This window comes from Astatotilapia calliptera, chromosome 18 (assembly GCF_964374335.1).
Source record: "Astatotilapia calliptera chromosome 18, fAstCal68.1, whole genome shotgun sequence".
NCBI lineage: Eukaryota > Metazoa > Chordata > Actinopteri > Cichliformes > Cichlidae > Astatotilapia > Astatotilapia calliptera.
The window spans coordinates 16,064,123-16,081,509 of record NC_137439.1 but is presented as its reverse complement, the minus strand read 5'-3'; the positions used below and the strand labels follow the sequence as shown (position 1 = coordinate 16,081,509).

The 17,387-nt window shown below is 40.7% G+C and overlaps 1 protein-coding gene across 2 annotated transcripts in view; it reads right to left on the bottom strand.

Annotated features, from left to right (window-relative positions):
- The window catches only part of rock1 (Rho-associated, coiled-coil containing protein kinase 1), a 31,349-nt gene that overhangs the window by 3,956 nt on the left and 10,006 nt on the right, over positions 1 to 17,387 (bottom strand). For both annotated transcript variants that reach the window (XM_026150799.2, XM_026150798.2), the window contains exons 2-27: positions 15,190 to 15,271; positions 13,561 to 13,661; positions 13,306 to 13,443; positions 12,979 to 13,154; positions 11,772 to 11,856; positions 10,538 to 10,682; positions 10,310 to 10,448; positions 9,997 to 10,088; positions 6,812 to 6,971; positions 6,506 to 6,578; positions 6,329 to 6,417; positions 5,843 to 5,891; positions 5,506 to 5,641; positions 4,244 to 4,335; positions 3,883 to 4,129; positions 3,543 to 3,649; positions 3,284 to 3,434; positions 2,624 to 2,784; positions 2,340 to 2,524; positions 1,677 to 1,746; positions 1,494 to 1,597; positions 1,154 to 1,319; positions 940 to 1,033; positions 770 to 858; positions 474 to 665; positions 221 to 386 (exon numbers count right to left, since the gene is read on the bottom strand). In XM_026150799.2, coding sequence (XP_026006584.2) covers positions 221 to 386; positions 474 to 665; positions 770 to 858; positions 940 to 1,033; positions 1,154 to 1,319; positions 1,494 to 1,597; positions 1,677 to 1,746; positions 2,340 to 2,524; positions 2,624 to 2,784; positions 3,284 to 3,434; positions 3,543 to 3,649; positions 3,883 to 4,129; positions 4,244 to 4,335; positions 5,506 to 5,641; positions 5,843 to 5,891; positions 6,329 to 6,417; positions 6,506 to 6,578; positions 6,812 to 6,971; positions 9,997 to 10,088; positions 10,310 to 10,448; positions 10,538 to 10,682; positions 11,772 to 11,856; positions 12,979 to 13,154; positions 13,306 to 13,443; positions 13,561 to 13,661; positions 15,190 to 15,271 — 3,289 coding nt within the window. The remainder of the gene's footprint in view (positions 1 to 220; positions 387 to 473; positions 666 to 769; positions 859 to 939; positions 1,034 to 1,153; positions 1,320 to 1,493; positions 1,598 to 1,676; positions 1,747 to 2,339; positions 2,525 to 2,623; positions 2,785 to 3,283; positions 3,435 to 3,542; positions 3,650 to 3,882; positions 4,130 to 4,243; positions 4,336 to 5,505; positions 5,642 to 5,842; positions 5,892 to 6,328; positions 6,418 to 6,505; positions 6,579 to 6,811; positions 6,972 to 9,996; positions 10,089 to 10,309; positions 10,449 to 10,537; positions 10,683 to 11,771; positions 11,857 to 12,978; positions 13,155 to 13,305; positions 13,444 to 13,560; positions 13,662 to 15,189; positions 15,272 to 17,387) is intronic.

Sequence of the window (17,387 nt, the reverse complement as noted above, 5' to 3'; positions counted from 1 at the left end):
AACAAAAATCATATTCAGAAGGTTATACTTCAGGAATCGAGTCCTCGTGGTACCTACGCTAACTGACACAAACAAAGTAAGTCAAGTTTTCAACCAAGTAAAATCCCACACCGCATAACTTCGTCACCAGATCAAAGTTCACGAGTGTAAGTTTATTTGATTTTTAACTGTCACTGTGATCGATAAAGGCAACAGCAGCTGTGACGGGCTGGGAACATACCTGCGATATTACTGTCCGTCTCGTCTGTCTGCAGGCTGGTGACGCTGGAGTTATCCATGCGCTGCTGCAGGTCGTTCAGTTTCTCCCGGAGCTGCTCGATGTCGCTCTCCTTGCTGTCCAGCTGCATCTGCAACTCGTTGCGATACGTGCTTTCCTCTGCCAATTGCTGGTGGTAGGAAGGTCAAAGGTTAAAACCAAATAATAGTCCACAGATCATCATACTGGGCCGCAGCGCAACCAGACGTTCACGTACCGCCTGCATCTCGCTCAGCTCCTTCTGGTATTTGATGGCCATGTGGTTAAACTTTTCCTTCTCCTGATTAAGCTCCAGCTGAAGCTTGCGGTTTTCCTTCTCCTTTTTCCGCAGATCAGCTGTGCTACCCTTCTTCTTCTGGTCCAGCTTCATGTCTTTACGATTCATGATCTCTGCCAGTTTGTTCACCGCCTGACGGATGGAAAAGACCGAACAGTTGAACACATCGGCCGCATCTCTCCACTTGTTTACAGGAACAGTATGGAGTAACTTCTCGAAAAGTAAGAGGCTCTTACCTGAGTCTTCAGTGTGCGCTCTGTGTAGAGGATCTTCTCGTAGTTGGCCTTGATTGATTTTTCAATTTCTTCCTTCTGAGCGACATATTCTGAGAGAGACAAGGGGAATAAGCTTGTACATCGACATTAATTACAACGCGGAGATGTGCGCATCATGAAAAGCACAGTACCTTCATCCTGAATACGAAGCTTTTCACTTAACTCCGTCTTCTCTCTGCTGAGATTCTCCACATCTTTGGTCAGAGTTTTATAGGATTCCTCAAGCTGTGCAAAAATATGAAGATGTTTATTTTCTCTACTTTAAGTTAACAGAATTAGAAATTGAGCAATGAATATGAGTGTGGGAATAAAGAAAATGCTGTCAGTGTGTGTTTGAAGGCTCACCCGTGCAATAGTAGCCTCTTTCTCCCCAATCTCCTGCTTATGCCTTGTCACTGCTTTCTTGTTCTCTTGGCTGAGCTCGAAATACTGCTCCTCCTGAAGTGCCCGAGCAAGCTGTTCTGACTCGGCCTTGGTCACTGTCAGATCCAGCTGTGCAGACAAGGAATCCCTGTGTGCAGGATAAAGGAAGTTTGATTTTAAAAAAGAAAAAACCTCATCACTTGAATTTTCCCCCCATCAAACAGCAAAAGCTGAAAGAAATGAGGAATACTTACAAAAGGTTAAAGGTTATTTAGATATATAAGAAGGCTGCAATATGCATGAGGAGAACCGAGCCTCTTACCTTTCGTTGCACAAATCCTGCACCTTCTTATTAGCCTCCTGTATCTGCCGGTTCCTTTCCTCAATCTCCTCTTTTAGTTCTTTGACCTGAGTTTTGTAAAGCGTCTGAGGGAGAAAAAAACGAGATTAGCTGGAGCTTTTCACATTAAATGAGCACGACAGAGAAACTGTGACATATACTCACAGAAAAATACTGTTCAGCCTCAAGCTGGTCCTGAAGTTCCCTCATCTGTCCCTCGTTGCCTCTGTACTGTCTGTTAGCACGCCAAAACAAATATGTTAGGTGTTTGATTTTTTTTCTTTAGTAAATCCAACATGTATCATATTTTACACAGCAACCAAAACACTTCAGCCAGGAAAACAAAAAAGAGACCTGACATCTTAATTCAGCCTAGTCAGCCGACGCAGTAGAGCAAACTAGCCAGAGGATTAGCAATCAAGTAGATGGAGCTGGACTGAGAGTAAACGCTAATCCTGTGGTGTAAACACTGTAGCAGAACAGCTTTGAGAGTCACGCTCTAAGCTGGAATAACAGCACTTTTATGAAAATAGGAGGCAATTATAGGGCAATTTACACCCCGACTTCCAAGGAGCATTACTGGCCAGTGCAGCAGTAAGAGAAAATAAGCCCTCCTGGCTACAGCTACTGCCAGTTTGTTTCCAGGTTAAATTAACTGACACAATGGTGCAAATGCCCCATTTCATGTATATATAACTATTAATCATCAATTTTATCTCCATCATATTTGATAATGTTTAAGGCTCTATAACTAATGAGCAGACAACATGGATAACATTTTAAGAGAAAAACAAACATTGAGTTTTCTAACTAAAAGGTGAAACTTACTTGGACAGTTGTGCCAGCTGAAACTCCAGTGAGCGTTTACTTTCCAGTGATGTGTTGATCTCTTGTTTGAGCTGTTTCTCTGAACACCTAAGACGGTCCATCTCCTGCATGCGGGTCTTCAGGTCGTTCTGAATCTGGATGCGTTTGCTTGACTCCTGCTCTACCTGAATCTGCAGATTCTTCACCTGGAGAAGAACGAGAGGGCGGGAAAGAATTCTAGGAATCACGGCGCTGAAAGAAATAAAATGACACACAAAACTCCATTGTGAGGATCGCTCAGTTACCTCATCCTCCAGCCGTTCCTTTTGCTTCATCAGCTGCTCCATTTTCTGCACAGACTGCTTAAGGTCAAACTCCAACATTGAGCACTGCTTCTCAACCTCCACCACCCGGCTCTCTGCCCTCATCCTTGCTCCCGTCTCCTCTGACATCTTCTGCTGGACAGCTGGAGAACATATTTGAAAAAGCAGTTAGTGTAATGGCTGTTTGGTTTTCGGGGATAACTACCATTTAACAACTCTTCAAGTTCACTTCAGATAATATATGCGGGAATAAGGGAACAGAAAGACGGCAACAGGTTTCAACTGAGAGACATTTGATACAGAAAAGCTCATTTTAATTTTTTCTTTTTTGTATGTATCACCAAGCTGAGCCGTCTGGGTGAATCTTTTGCTGTATCATTCTATTGCAAAAAAAAAAAAAACCTGAATATGCAACAAGGCAATGTCCTAACACGCTCATTGCTTTGCACCATGAATTCCTCTCACCGAAAACAGAACCTGGAGGTGACTTCTTATAAGATAGTAGAAAATAACCATGAGGCAGAGAGAAAAGGTAATAATATTTGAGACAAATAGAACAGTCAAAGCAAAAAAAGAATCTTAATGATTTGAATTAGAGGGGGGGGGGGAAGCAGGGCATGAGCGCACGTAGGCCTGACATACCAGACATGGCAGCTGATTTGGCTTCTTCGATAGACTCGTATTTGTCAGTGAGCTGTGCCCGCGTCACCCTGTGCTCCGTCTGTTCTTGCTCCAGACGCTGCTGCAAGGTCTTCAGTTTGTAATTCAGGTCTATCTCCAAATTGTTCTTTTCCTGTGGCGAGGGAAAACAACAAAAGAACACAACAACAACAAAAAATCAAACAACTTGCACACGTCTACAAATTGGATGCACAAATACTACTCAGTGTGACATGCATACCTTCTCCAAATTATTGCTTCTTTCCTGGGCCTGTTTGCGTTCCGCCTCCATCTTGGACAGACTAAGCTTCAAGTTTTTGTTATCCTCTTGCAACCCCGACAATCTCGCTAAGAGTGAAAGATAAAGGCAGACAGTTAAGACATGAAGCTGGGTTTTTTCCTCTTTTTTTAAAGCCTTTTAAAGTAATTATTTCATACCAATTCAATTCTACTTTGGACTTTTAAATATTTATTTTAACTGTATGGTAACACTTGCTTTTTCAGTTATCAATAACTGAAACTGTAATCTGGTCGAGCTATCGCAGATTTCACTTGTTTTCGAAGTGATATATCAGTGTCACCTTGCAGCTCCCTGATCTCCTCTGAGTCCTGACTGTAGTTCCTCCGTTCAGAGTCCAGGGTGCTCTGTAGAAGCAGGAGCTCTTTCTCCAGTTGCGCCTTCTCTCCTTCTACTGCGCGGCTCCTCTCCTGCAGCTCACGGTTCAAATTCTCCAAATGTGCCATTGACTTGGTCATCTCTGTGTGGCTCTTCCTCAGTCTCCCCGCCGTGTCTGACTCTGCACGCAGCAAGTCGTTGGCCTCTTCCAGCTGTCAATCCAAAATAAAAATTAAAGAAAAAAATCCAACACAAAGGGAGGGAAAAAACATTTAATGTTTTGTCCTTCAGTTTCCAGAGTGTGCATGCATGTGTCTGCCGTATACCTGATTCTGAAGCTGGGTAATCTTGTCATTTGAGGCTTGCGAGTTCTGACTGATTTTCTTCATATCTTCCAACTGCTCCTTCAAATTTGACACTAAGGGGAAATAAAGGAAATAAAGAATAAGAAAAAAAACTCAACCTCATTTAAGCTCCTCTTTCCAATTACAGCAGAGTTAGATTTAGTTTCCCCAGTATAAATTATTTTATGTCAGCAGCCTAGAGCCAACACACATCATTAACTTTATTATATGAACATTAGATTTTACCACTACATAATAGCAGCTGCTTGTTTAGCTATGGGTGTGTTTATAAATGTATTGTGACATGGCTGAGGTGCCTTTTAGTAATTCATTATTCAGTAATTCATTTTTTTTCCAGAGTGATCAGACTAGGAGTGTCTGAGGCAGGTTTGTCTTTCTTCATTTTTAGACTTTATGTTTACAAAAACTATTAACTCTGGACAGCAAATTACTGCTAAAGGACTGAAAGAAAGTATTAGCACAAAGAACATTCGTGACTTTTTTTGTGTTTTTCTTCAAAAATAAATTAAATTAAATGTAAAAAAAGAGCTGATAAGAGTAATTTCAAGTCAGAAGCCCATGTGCAGAAAGTCAGCAGTTAGGAAGATGAAGACGGTACGAGGTTATCAGGTAATCCAATCAGCACATTAGGCTTCATCTGATAAAAAAAAAGTACATACTTCATCTTACTCAACGATTAAAATTCTCCCCAACTTTGCTAGTACTGGGTTGAACACCAATTTGCCTTTAGAACTTCTTTCATTCTTCATGGTGCTCGAAACATTCCTCCGACGTTTGGCTCCATATTGATACGAAAGCATCACACAGTTTCTGCAATTTTGTCGCCTGGACATCCAAATTAAGAATCCCTCATTCATCAGATTCCAAAGTTGCATTTATTGGTTTGAGTCCTCCTGACTGTGGAGGCCATTGGAGTACAGTGAACTTCCTGCCATTCTTTTGCGGACCATTCTCTGAAACATCCCAGCTCATCTGGCACCAACAAACAAGCCATCTTCAAAGTCACTTATATCCCCTCTGTTTCCCATTCTGATGCCCAGTTTGAACTTTAGCAGGTCATCTTAACCATATCTACCGGCCTTCGTGCACCGACTTCCTGCTATGTGATTGATTAGATATTTGCATTAACAAGCAGTTGAACATGTGTACCTAATAAAGTGACCAGTGTGTGTATTTTGCAAGAAGTCTAACTCATAACCTCAGCAGCATTTCATTAAGTTCACCTTCGTTTTCCAAATTCCGTCTCTTCTCTGACTCCTGGTCGGCTTTTCTTTGGTACTCTGTGAATCTGTGCTGCTGCATAAGCTTGTCCTTCTCCAGCAGAGACAAGCTGGCATCGGCGCTCTTCCTCAGGTTTGCCTAAGGCGAGGAACAAAAGAGCAGCTTTGATGTGGATGGGGAACAAGCTCTAATCTAGCCACTGATCTGAAACAGTAATATATTTAACTTCATAGCTTGCTAGCGACACCACACTATATTAACAAAATCAAAGGAGTGTACTGCAAAGCTGATAACAGGAATTTATAATGCGAGGAAGAAATATTTTAAAAAGGCATTTACCTCTTCATCCAGCTCTTTCATAATCTTTTCAATCTTGTTGTTTGATGTCCTAGGGGCAACAAGAGAAAAAATAAATAAAAATAAATAAATAAACACTCTGAATGTCTCTCACAGAGATGAAACAATGAGGCTGAAGTTTGTAAAATCTTGTGAAAATTGTTTCATGGAAAACTCCAGTTTCCTCATAAAATCACAGAGGCACCAAGGGACAGAAGACACTTTGGGACCATGTCGTTATTAAGTGTCATTCAAGCATTAATCCTCCCACGAAACAAAACTTTTTTTAGAGTTTGCAACTCATCTATTCTGTTCTCATCAGGCTCAACGTTTTTGCAAGATGTCTTTAGTCAGACTAACAGGCAGACTCATTTTCCCATCATGGATTAAGAAATTTACATCTTCATTCTTTTCCTTCAAGCCGAGGCTTTGTCTTAATCTGTATTTTGGAAAGTGGCTATGAACGTAAGACAAAGGATTATTCCATACCTGCATTTCTGCTCCAACTCATCTTTCAACTGCATTTCACTGTGCAGCTGCTCCTCTAGCTGGTAGATTCGTTTTTGCAGGTTCTCCAACTGAACAGAAACATTCCATTTCAACTGATCAGATAAAGTCGCAGACATCCAACGTGTCAAAGACCTTGTCTTGAAGACTTGTACTCACATGACTCTTATCTTCTTTTGTGGAACTGCTACGCTTGTCACTGCTCTTCGTGTCAGCGGACCTTCGCAAAAGGCTGGGAAAAAAAGCGTTAACAGACAATGAACTTTTCATAAGTCTGTGACATTTACTCTGAAATTTGTTGTTGTTTGTTTGGCTCCATGGCTAAAGCATCCTTGATGCACAATTAAAAACCTGTATTGACATAATATATACAGGTATAAATATAAAAATTCAAGAAAGATGAAGGGAAAAAAGCAGAACACACATATAATTTAGTGGTACAAAGAACAAGTCTGGCAGACTTACTGTTGATTACTGTAATAGGTGAAGCCTACAAACGGGAGCTGGTTGCCCACAAAGGCCTTTGGTATGGGAAAGGTCTCCTCCTCTCCCCGATCCTCCTCAATGTCATCAAAGTTACTGGTGTCAGTGTCACTGCTAAGTTCGGGGACTACAGGGGCAGCCGCTGCACACAGCAAAGGAGACAACAAAGAGTGTGGGGGGGGGGCAAAGGGGGGGGGAACACACCAAATTTTATTATACATAAAAGCCTCCATGTGTTAGAGGGCATGACAAAAATTCAGAGCACATGTTTTGGAAAACACTCCTAAAAGTGTTGGCAGGTCTTTCACTACAGGGAATAACATAACACAAAGTCAGTCAATGTCCTGATACCATTCAAGTTTTGTTTAATATTAATTAATAAACACCAGGGATGTCATGAAAACTGATATTTCAGAACAAGTCAAAGCCAACACTGTGATTACTTAGTAATAACATAAAATAGTTTGCAAATGCAGCAACAGGTGTGGTGTGACTTGTGGGAAATTTTATATGGAGGAAATGATGAAGATCATCATAACAGATGAACTACACATTGAATTTAAGCTATGTTATAAGATGTACAGGGTGGGCCATTTATATGGATACACCGTAATAAAATGGGAATGGTTGCTGATATTAAAGTCCTGTTTGTGGCATATTAGTATATGTGAGGGGGCAAACTCCTCAAGATGGGTGGTGGCCATGGTGGCCATTTAGAAGTCGGCCATCTTGGATACAACTTTTGTTTTTTCAATAGGAAGAGGGCCATGTGACACATCAAACTTATTGGTAATGTCACAAGAAAAACAATGGTGTGCTTGGTTTCAACGTAACTTTACTCTTTCATGAGTTATTTACAAGTTTTTCTTTGTTCACAGCCATTGACATGTCGAAGAGGTTAACACGCTAGGAGCGGATCGAAATTGTGTTGATATCTGGTGAACGCAGTAATCGGGTTATTGCATGAGATTTCAATGCAAGACACCCTACGAGACCACCCATCTCCCATGCTACAGTTAGCAAACTGCTTGCTAGGTTTCGTGAAACTGGTTCAGTGTTGGATTTGCCAAAACGTGGACGCAAGAAAACTGTCACTAGTGGCTGTTCTAGCTTCATTCAGCAAGAGCCCACAGTGTAGCACTCGTCGTATGTCACTGGAGAGTGGCATTAGTCGAACATCCCTTCGGCGGATATTAGCTACTCACAAATGGCACCCTTACAAACTCCAGCTACTGCAGCATCTCAACGAGGATGACCCAGATCGGCGCACATAATTTGCAGAATGGGCGAAACAAAAATTGGAACAGGACCCTCAGTTCACGCAGAAGATTTTGTTCAGTGATGAAACATTTATGTGAATGGTGAAGTTAAATAAAACCACCGCTACTGGTCTGACACTAACCCACATTGGATGGATCCCTCCAAGACTGCTGGAACAACAAAAGTGATGGTTTGGTGTGGTATATGGGGTACAACGATAGTGGGTCCATTCTTCATCAATGGAAACCTCAAGGCCACTGGATATTTGAAATTGCTACATGATGATGTGTTTCCCTCTTTATGCACTGAAGCTGGCACGTTCCCTGAGTTTTTCCAGCAAGATGGTGCACCACCGCATTATGGGTGCCAGGTCCGAGCATTCCTAGATAAACAGTTTCCTGGAAAGTGGATTGGTCGTCGTGGGCCAGTTGAATGGCCCCCAAGGTCTCCTGATTTGACCCCCTTAGACTTTTATCTTTGGGGTCATCTGAAGGCAATTGTCTATGGTGTGAAGATACGAGATGTGCAGCACCTGAAACTACACATACTGGATGCCTGTGCTGGCATTTTTCCTGCGGTGTTGCTATCAGTGTGTGAAGAGTGGGAGAAGAGGGTTGCATTGACAATCCAACACAATGGGCAGCACATTGAACACATTTTATAAGTGGTCAGAAACTTGTAAATAACTCATGAAAGAGTAAAGTTACGTTGAAACCAAGCACACCATTGTTTTTCTTGTGACATTACCAATAAGTTTGATGTGTCACATGGCCCTCTTCCTATTGAAAAAACAAAAGTTGTATCCAAGATGGCCGACTTCTAAATGGCCACCATGGTCACCACCCATCTTGAGGAGTTTGCCCCCTCACATATACTAATGTGCCACAAACAGGACTTTAACCCTCATGCCATCTTGGGCATCACCAACCATTCCCATTTTATTACGGTGTATCCATATAAATGGCCCACCCTGTATAAGCCAAAACATTTATAACCTGAAATGATAGTTTCAGGCTATAAACACATAATGTTCACAAAGACTTATCCTGTACAACTGATTAAAAAAGCTGATTAAGTCAATGTTAACACTATGATCAGTATTTAAAGAGCTTGCATTTAATGTTTTAACTGTTAGGAATCATGATATTTCAGTATTAATTTCTACTGACAACCATATTTCTGATATCCTATGGCTAGTACATACTGAAGCAAAGTAAGTCTATTTTTTAAGTGCAAAAGCTTAAAAACTAAAATGTTCATTTTTTTTTAAATAATACATGCAAACGAAGTCATTTATATAGTCAGTTAGCCCAAACCAAAAAAAATTTCTTGGCTTCTTCTTATCACTGTGGTATATTATAAATATTTAAATCTGCTGTAATTATGATATAATTATCTTTTTCCCCCTCCGGAATGACTTTTTTCTTTCTTTGGAGACCCTCTTAAAAACAAGGGAAAGCAGCCAGCTAGTAGAGCTGGTCAGCCCCTGATACACGAACGGGATGGGGGTGGCGGTGGCAACAAAGTGCTGACTTCAGCCTAGTAAAGTATTAAATATAAAGCCAGTAAAGAACCGACTATAGCTAGTGGATTTAGCACTACATTTCTAATCTCTCTTTGCTCCAGTGTCAATCCCAGCGCATTAACATTTGCTTTAAACTGCTTTCCCCATTGTTGGCCTCAAAAATGCTGCGCTGCAAGTTATTACTCTGAGCAGGAATCACGTTTAGTCTTAGAAAGGATACTGAATGAATGGCTCGTCTACAAGAATTTCCTGCAACTGTCTGCAGTAGGTCAAATGGAAAACATGATCGCAGGATCCATGATTGCAATAACAGTGAGCCGCAGCCAAATTAAAAGGGAGTTGTGAAAATAATCCTTAACATTAAGAGTGAAAACATTCGTACTCTCTCTGATGTTCTCCCACGTCCACTGGTCATTCTTGAAGAAGGGATGCCTCTTGATTTCATCTACACCATTACGGCCGAGTCGAACATCCCTGTGGGGGTCAGGAGGAGAAATTTAGTAATTTCAGCAATTCTGTATGGTAATGTCAGCAGAAGACAGCAAGTATCTGAATGCAAAGAGAGCCATTATCTCTGCTATTAAGATTTTTTGTTTTTCACAGAGGGTTCTCTACATCTGAAAACAATTTATGCAAAGAAAAGGATTTCTGACAAAAAGCTTCGTGATTCGCTGCTCGGTCTGTGGCCATCTAACCTGTCGGTCAGGAAAGCACAGATCAGATTCTTGGCGTCATTGGATATGTCGCTGTCATCAGGGAAGGTCAGCGCATTCTTGTGGTTCATAATTTTGCTATAGGTCCCCACTAGTGAGTCTGCATAGAAAGGAGTGTCGCCTATACACGGGACAAACGAGAGCAACAGGTAAGTAATATGTCTGGCTCTAAATATGTAAAATAAGTCATCTTTCAATGCAAATACTCACCAACTAACATTTCGTACAGAAACACTCCCACTGACCACCAGTCGCACTCTCTGCCATAATAGCCATCTCCTCCTTGGGATTTCAGTACCTCAGGTGAAATGTAGTCTGGAGTTCCCACTGCTGTGTCACATCGTACCATACCGTCCTGAAGGGCACGAGCATCATAAACATTAACAACTCCAACACTTTACTTCAAAAAAATTATCATTATTACAGGGATATGGTAAATAGACTCATTCTTATATAGCACCTTTTCACTTTGCCAGAGCACTCAAAGCACTTTACACAAGATGCCTCATTCACCCATTCATATAAGCACTTAAGCACTTTTTTCTATGCTTAAGTACTTTCTAGCTAATATTCACACAGACTCATACTCCGATAGATGCGTCAGAGAGCAATATGGGGTTAGCATCTTGCCTAAAGATATTTGGCATGCAGACTGGAGAGCCAGGAATCAAACCACCAACCTTCCAATCAATAAATGACCAGCTCTACTGAGCTACAGCCAACCTGCCATCCCAGTAATTACTATTATTAATGTTGTTGTTTATTTAATTCTATAAAAGTGGATGAAAACAACGACTAAGTGATTTATCAGATTTTAACCTAAATTACAATTTTGGCTTTCAACAATTAGATCAAAATAAAACTATGATAATAATACAAATACTCTTCTTGCAGTGTTATTTATATGCCAGCTATGTCCAGACACTTAAACTCAGCTATTAATCTTTAACTCCTCGAGATCTATCTTGAAGTAAAACTCTTAAAGTAGATTTATGAGATTTTTATAAAAATGTTGAGGTGTCGAGTATGAGCTGCAAATAATCTAAAGCATTATTCACATCTTTCTGGCAACAAAACCGCCTCCCAGCTTTCCGAGTTAGAATTTTCCCCTCTCTCTAAGTAAACAATTAATCAACAGGTGCTGAGCTGAGCTAAAGATCTGTCAATAAATTCAGAACTGGTCCCCAAAAAAACCACCTCGACACCTCCACCTCATTTTTCCTTATACAAGGACACATTCTTAAAGTTCAGTAACTCCATACTCGTTGTTAAGATAATGTCTAATATTGCTCAATAATCAAGATTAAAATACAGACCAGAATAATCATGACTGGGATTCTCACTATAACTGAGCAGCATTAACTTGAGACACAGAAATTTTTAAAATAATCTTATCAACATCATCTGACAATATGGCTGTGTTGAAAGAAAGTGAATCTGATACCTTGTTCATTTTCATGCAGGTCCCAAAGTCTGCGAGCTTTAAGTGGCCTGCTTTGTCAAGCAACATGTTATCAGGCTTGACATCTCTGAGGAAACAAAAACATCGTTAGACATCAGTTCAAGCACGACGCCAATAAAAACATCCAAATCAAACACACGCATCACAAGGAAACTAAACTCATCCAAAACATTCAAAGGTTTCAGCAGCGTTCTCATGCTGAGCCGATGCATGGGCATTAGCGTTAAGGTTAGAGAAACAAAACAAAAAACAACACAGTCAGATCTGTCTGAACGCTGTAGCAGCGACAGATCAGATGGCATGAGGTATGTGGGCAGCTGTTAATGAGAATAGTGTTCATGTTTCTCTGCACATCGTGCAAATCTGAGCGCGTCAGGAAATCCTTTATACAAGCTGTTATAAGACCATTTAATGCACAATAACGTTAACTTTATTAGAAATTAACATTGTTTTGCTGTTTGGGATGTGTTGTGTAATGTTTGGGTTAAAGCTGCCGTGGAAATGTGATTTCCTGCAAAAGGATTAATAAAGGATATATCCATCTAAAAAATGCTTTACTCCAATTAGAAGAAAACTGATGGAAAAAAATTCCACCACTGTACCCAGTAATGTTATGAACTCAAAGTGCTTCAGGGCTGTTGTGTGGAGAAACAATTTGATGTTCAGATGCATGCCATACTTGTTGCTCTGCTATTGACTATATAAAGCTCCCTCTGGCCCACGCCATTTCACACATTGGCAAACATGTTTGTTGCACTGGATGCCATGAGAAAAAAAAAACAAGCAAAAAAAAAAAAAAACAGTGCATGTCTACCCAACTTATCTTTAGCAATCTTTTACATATTAGAAAGAAAAATGAAGCTGACAGTGTGGAAAAATGTTTTGGTTTTTTTTTTTCCAAAGTTCTGAGAAGCAGTTGTGAAGTCTCTTAAAACCGATAGCACCTAGCAACGTTACTTCCTGCTTATTACAATGCTTCCTTAGATCACAGGTTGCCACCAAACCTCTTTGATCCCGCTACAAATCTCACACAATTACAACGGGAAAAAATGCCTTGTGGGGAAAAAAAAAAACAGAACTAGAAATGACGATGTAACGTTAATAAGTCTTTTTAAATAACGAAAATAGCTTCTTTTTCAACATATATGAACACCACAAACAGAGAAAAATACAAATGTTGTACTGTCACCTGTGAATGAAGCCCATAGAGTGGATTCCATCCAGGGCCAGGACTACCTCGGCTGTGTAAAAGCGAGCCCACTTCTCTGGGACGTCATAGTTGCTCATCAAGTTTACCAAATCACCACCAGGCATGTACTCCATCACCATGTAGAGGTAGCGGTCATCTTGGAATGCAAAAAAGAGCTGTAGAAGGACAGAATTCAAACAATTAGGAAAAGGATTCAAAAGTATCCCAACAATTTATGTCAGACACATGAATGAGGCTGGATTTATGTGGTCTGAACAATGTCTGACTAATAACTGCATGTTTAGACACTCCTCTGTCCCATCATACCTGAACGACCCATGAACTATTGGCAAAGGCCATGATGTCCCTCTCCTCCCAGAAGAAAGCAGAGTCTGACCTCTTGATCATCTCAAACTTACTCAGCAGCTTCATGGCATATACTTTGCTTGTCGCTTTATGTCTTACCTGAAAAACGATAATGAGGCAGCAATCAAGTCAGACTTATTCATCAATGTGCTACATTTATAGCTACTGTGCTATTCAAAGAAATAAAGAAATAAAAAGACAGAATGGCACTCTTACCAACTGCACCTCTCCAAATGCACCCCTCCCAATAACTTTAACCACCTCATAGTCCTCCGCTTTCATTCGCAGATCACGAATGTTACTAATCGTCTCTTTGTCTGGGGGGGGAAGAAAAAAAACAAACATGCAAAGTTACCAGGAGAAATGCACAAAGCTCTTGTTATGGTGTTGACCTTTGAGAGAAGGTGTATCTCCATCACTGAGGGATCACAGCCTCCCTGTTTATGCAATCTCAGGGGTTACTTTCATAGGACATCCACATTGTTGGCAAGCAAAGCAGAACAAGTTGACAGCGTACTGCAACTGCACAGCTGAGTGACGCCGTTTAGGGAAAGTTTGTTGCTTACTGAGAGTTGGCCTTTCCCTGATGTAATAATTCTAGCTCCCCTTGGGGAGTCAGTATCCACTGTTCAGCCAAATTTGGTCAAAGCAGTACTAGTGGGATAATTTTCAATTCACATGACTCACAACTAGCACGGGAATGCATGGAAAAGCGGGGTGCGGGGGGGCATCCAAGTTCAAGTGATCTAAAAATAAAAAGAAAGTACTAAGCTATTAGAATAAGAACATTTGTGAGTCATTTCCACCACGCATGAGTTCCTGGGATCATGATCCCTACTTGAAAAATCCCAGGCAACCCTGAAGACATAAAAAAAACATGTTTAGAAATGCAACAAATAGGAACTCCAGTTACTGTTATAGATAATATACCATGTGAGTATATCTGCTCACGAGGCCGGGTGATGGATTAATGTCAGTAGGTCTTGGCATACATACAGTAGAGCAAACAGCTTATTTGATTGTGGTGCAAACCACAATGCATGGCTGGGGATTTAGAGCTAGAAGTGCTTCAGGCAAGTCATGCTACTGAAGATCACTGTCTTGGTATATAGCGCCATTATTCCATATCCATCAATGCCTTTCACGAAAATACAGAACCAAGAGTAATTGAGAAGATGCCTAATGGCAGTTTTTGCCTAGGGGTTTACAGTAGGTCACTTGATATTCAAATATGACCTGTTATATTCTAGTTGTCCTCAAAACTTAAAAAAAAAAAACCTGTTAAGAATGCACAAAAAGTTACAACATGCACCATGACATTAATATCCTGCACAATCTTAGCAGTATCTCATGCATTTCTGATGCATTAAGATGGACACTTGAGATCCCATAAAAACCACCACATGATCAATACAGTATGAGTACAGATTTGAGCGCAAATTCTGGGGTACACGCTATAACTCACCATTGTCCCATATATTAAGTGCTGGAAATTGAGCAGTTTGACCAGATACATTAAGGAAAGCGAGAAACCTTTGACTTATAGATTTTTTTTCATCACATTTATAGCAGCTTCCCCATTCTGGGGACACAGTGAAAAAGAGAAGCCAGCCTTGACAGACATCAGGCGGGTCACCAACCATTTATGAAAGCCCCTTTGTTGGGGACACTAAACAGCAGACACCTATTGTGTCCAAGCCCACATACACGCCGTGACCCAAAAAACTGCTCCTCCCCCCTCCCTGAGTCTAGGCTTATACCCATACATAACTGTGAACACAAATAGTTAATGAGAAAGACACAGGGAGCTCTCATAAGGGGGAAAGCTTGATGCAGTGTACTTACATCTATTCAAAAAGTTGTCAATACTCTTGTTTTTCCTCAGGGCAGGGAAGTCAAGGTCATATACCAGTGCATCCAAGCCATCCTGGAAGAAAAGCAGAAGGGTGACCATGCATGAAAGCAAAATTAAAAGACTGCTACAACGTCACAGATCGGTCATCTCACACGGCATGAGAAAAGCGAACTGTGAAACCGCTCTGTGCAAAAATGTCTGCATAACACTGGCAGTTGGCTTCCAGTCTGGATCATGTTACTGTTGGGGAGCACTTCAGCATTTTGTTGAAAAACAAAACAAATTTAAAAAAAAAAAAAGTTTTAAAAAGCATGGCTTGCATATTGCATGACACTTATGACGGGGATGCACCAGGTTATCGGCCAGTAACTGCACATGTTATGACATCAACCAATGGCCGAGAGCTTTTCTGTTCCAGCCTCAAATGTGAAGACACAGGGAGCTCTCTACCAAATTGCAACTTTAAACATCAGAATTGGAATCAGACGAGAATTTTGCATCCATAATGTTTAGCACCAACATAGTGCATTCAAAAACATTATCTTTGGTCAATACAATTTTTGCCATCTATAAATGAATGCAATGACTTTTTTTTAGCTTTTGTCTTTTCAAGCAAAAAGTATATTATTCCAAACTGACATCACAAGTTTGTATAAGCAGCATGTCAAAAGAACCTAAGAAATATATGGTAAGTAATGACGACTGCACACTTCCCTATCATAGGCATTACAGCGATGTTCCTGGCCCTCCACGGAGTCATAACTTGATTACCATATTCTCTGCTAGGGTACGACTTGGATCAATGATTGAAAGCAAATAAAATAAACAGACATAAAGTATTTGTTGCCATTTTGTTTACAGTACAATTTTTGTGATTTCAAGAACTATAAACATGGAGAGAAACAGTCTTGCCTTCGGCTAGGCTACAGCACAAGTGCCACTGGCAGGGTTTAATCTAATCCAGAATGGCTGAAAAAACACGGGCACACAAACCCTCGAATGTACGTCAACTGTTATGAAGTCCCTCGCGCAGGTGTGAGCCAGATGTTTTCAAGGGGTGAGCTAACCTACATATGCTTTCCTTTAAAAAGGTCAGAGGTACATGTTCCACTATAAAGCTGGTAAGAGCTACAATTAAAATATGCAATAAAATGTATTTATTGGCCAAATCATCTCTGAACTTTCCATCATAGCATGAAATCTTGTCATTCCAGCAGTGTCTTTGTGTTTCTCTGAGCAAAGCAATGATGACACATGGTGAATCAGCAGCTTGGGAATCCTCTTAAGTCACTCTGCTGTTTCTGCTCAACAGTGGAGGACAGACATAAAACAAGCAAGTGCCCTGCAGGATGGGCGGTACAAGGAAAACGCAGGTGGGAGGGGAAAAGGAAAAAGTAAAAGGTGTAGAATTGTTGTTAGGAAGAAGAAAAACAACTTCAAAATTTACCAGGACAGAACACTGGAAAATTAATACTTTGGAAGCTCTTCTGCTCAGTTTAGAAACCTTCAGAAGTCAACATTCAGGAGAGAGTATTTACAGAAGAGGCTGGGAGGGGGAAAAGAAAGACGCCCTTTGAGCCATATAGTATCCAGCCAGCTTACACTGGGAAAAAAAATGCTGAAGAACTGAGTCCTTCAGGACCTTAATCACAAGGCTTTGCGCTCAGCAATGCACGTTTGCATAACTTCCTGCCGCAGAAAACTCTGGACAGCCACAGTAACATTCCTCAACAGGACTGTACACGTCAGAGAGTTATTTTAGTTATGTGGCCAAGCAAGTTCTCAACAAAAAAGTGAAGGAGAGGAAAGAGAAAAAATAATAATAATCTATCCCAAGTGCAGAGTCACATAGAGAGTCTCATTTTCAATCATCAGCACAACTGTAAAAGACTATGACGGAAAGGCAGAGGGAGTGGAGAGAGCTGGTGCATGTTGTGCTAGCTAGCCCAATAGGAGAACAAATAAAGGAAGCAACAAAGAAAAGCCAGCCATCCTAAGGAAACACCAGAGCAATAACAGAGCCAGGTAGGGCAAATACAAATACAATATAGGATAAAATCATGAAACAAGAATGTGAAAGCTAACCGATTAACAAACAAAATAATGTCAGTTTGATAAAGTACTGGCTGTGAGCATCGGTGTCTGAATTTCGGCATTTGCATGTTTGCTGTGGTGTCACCTATCCTCA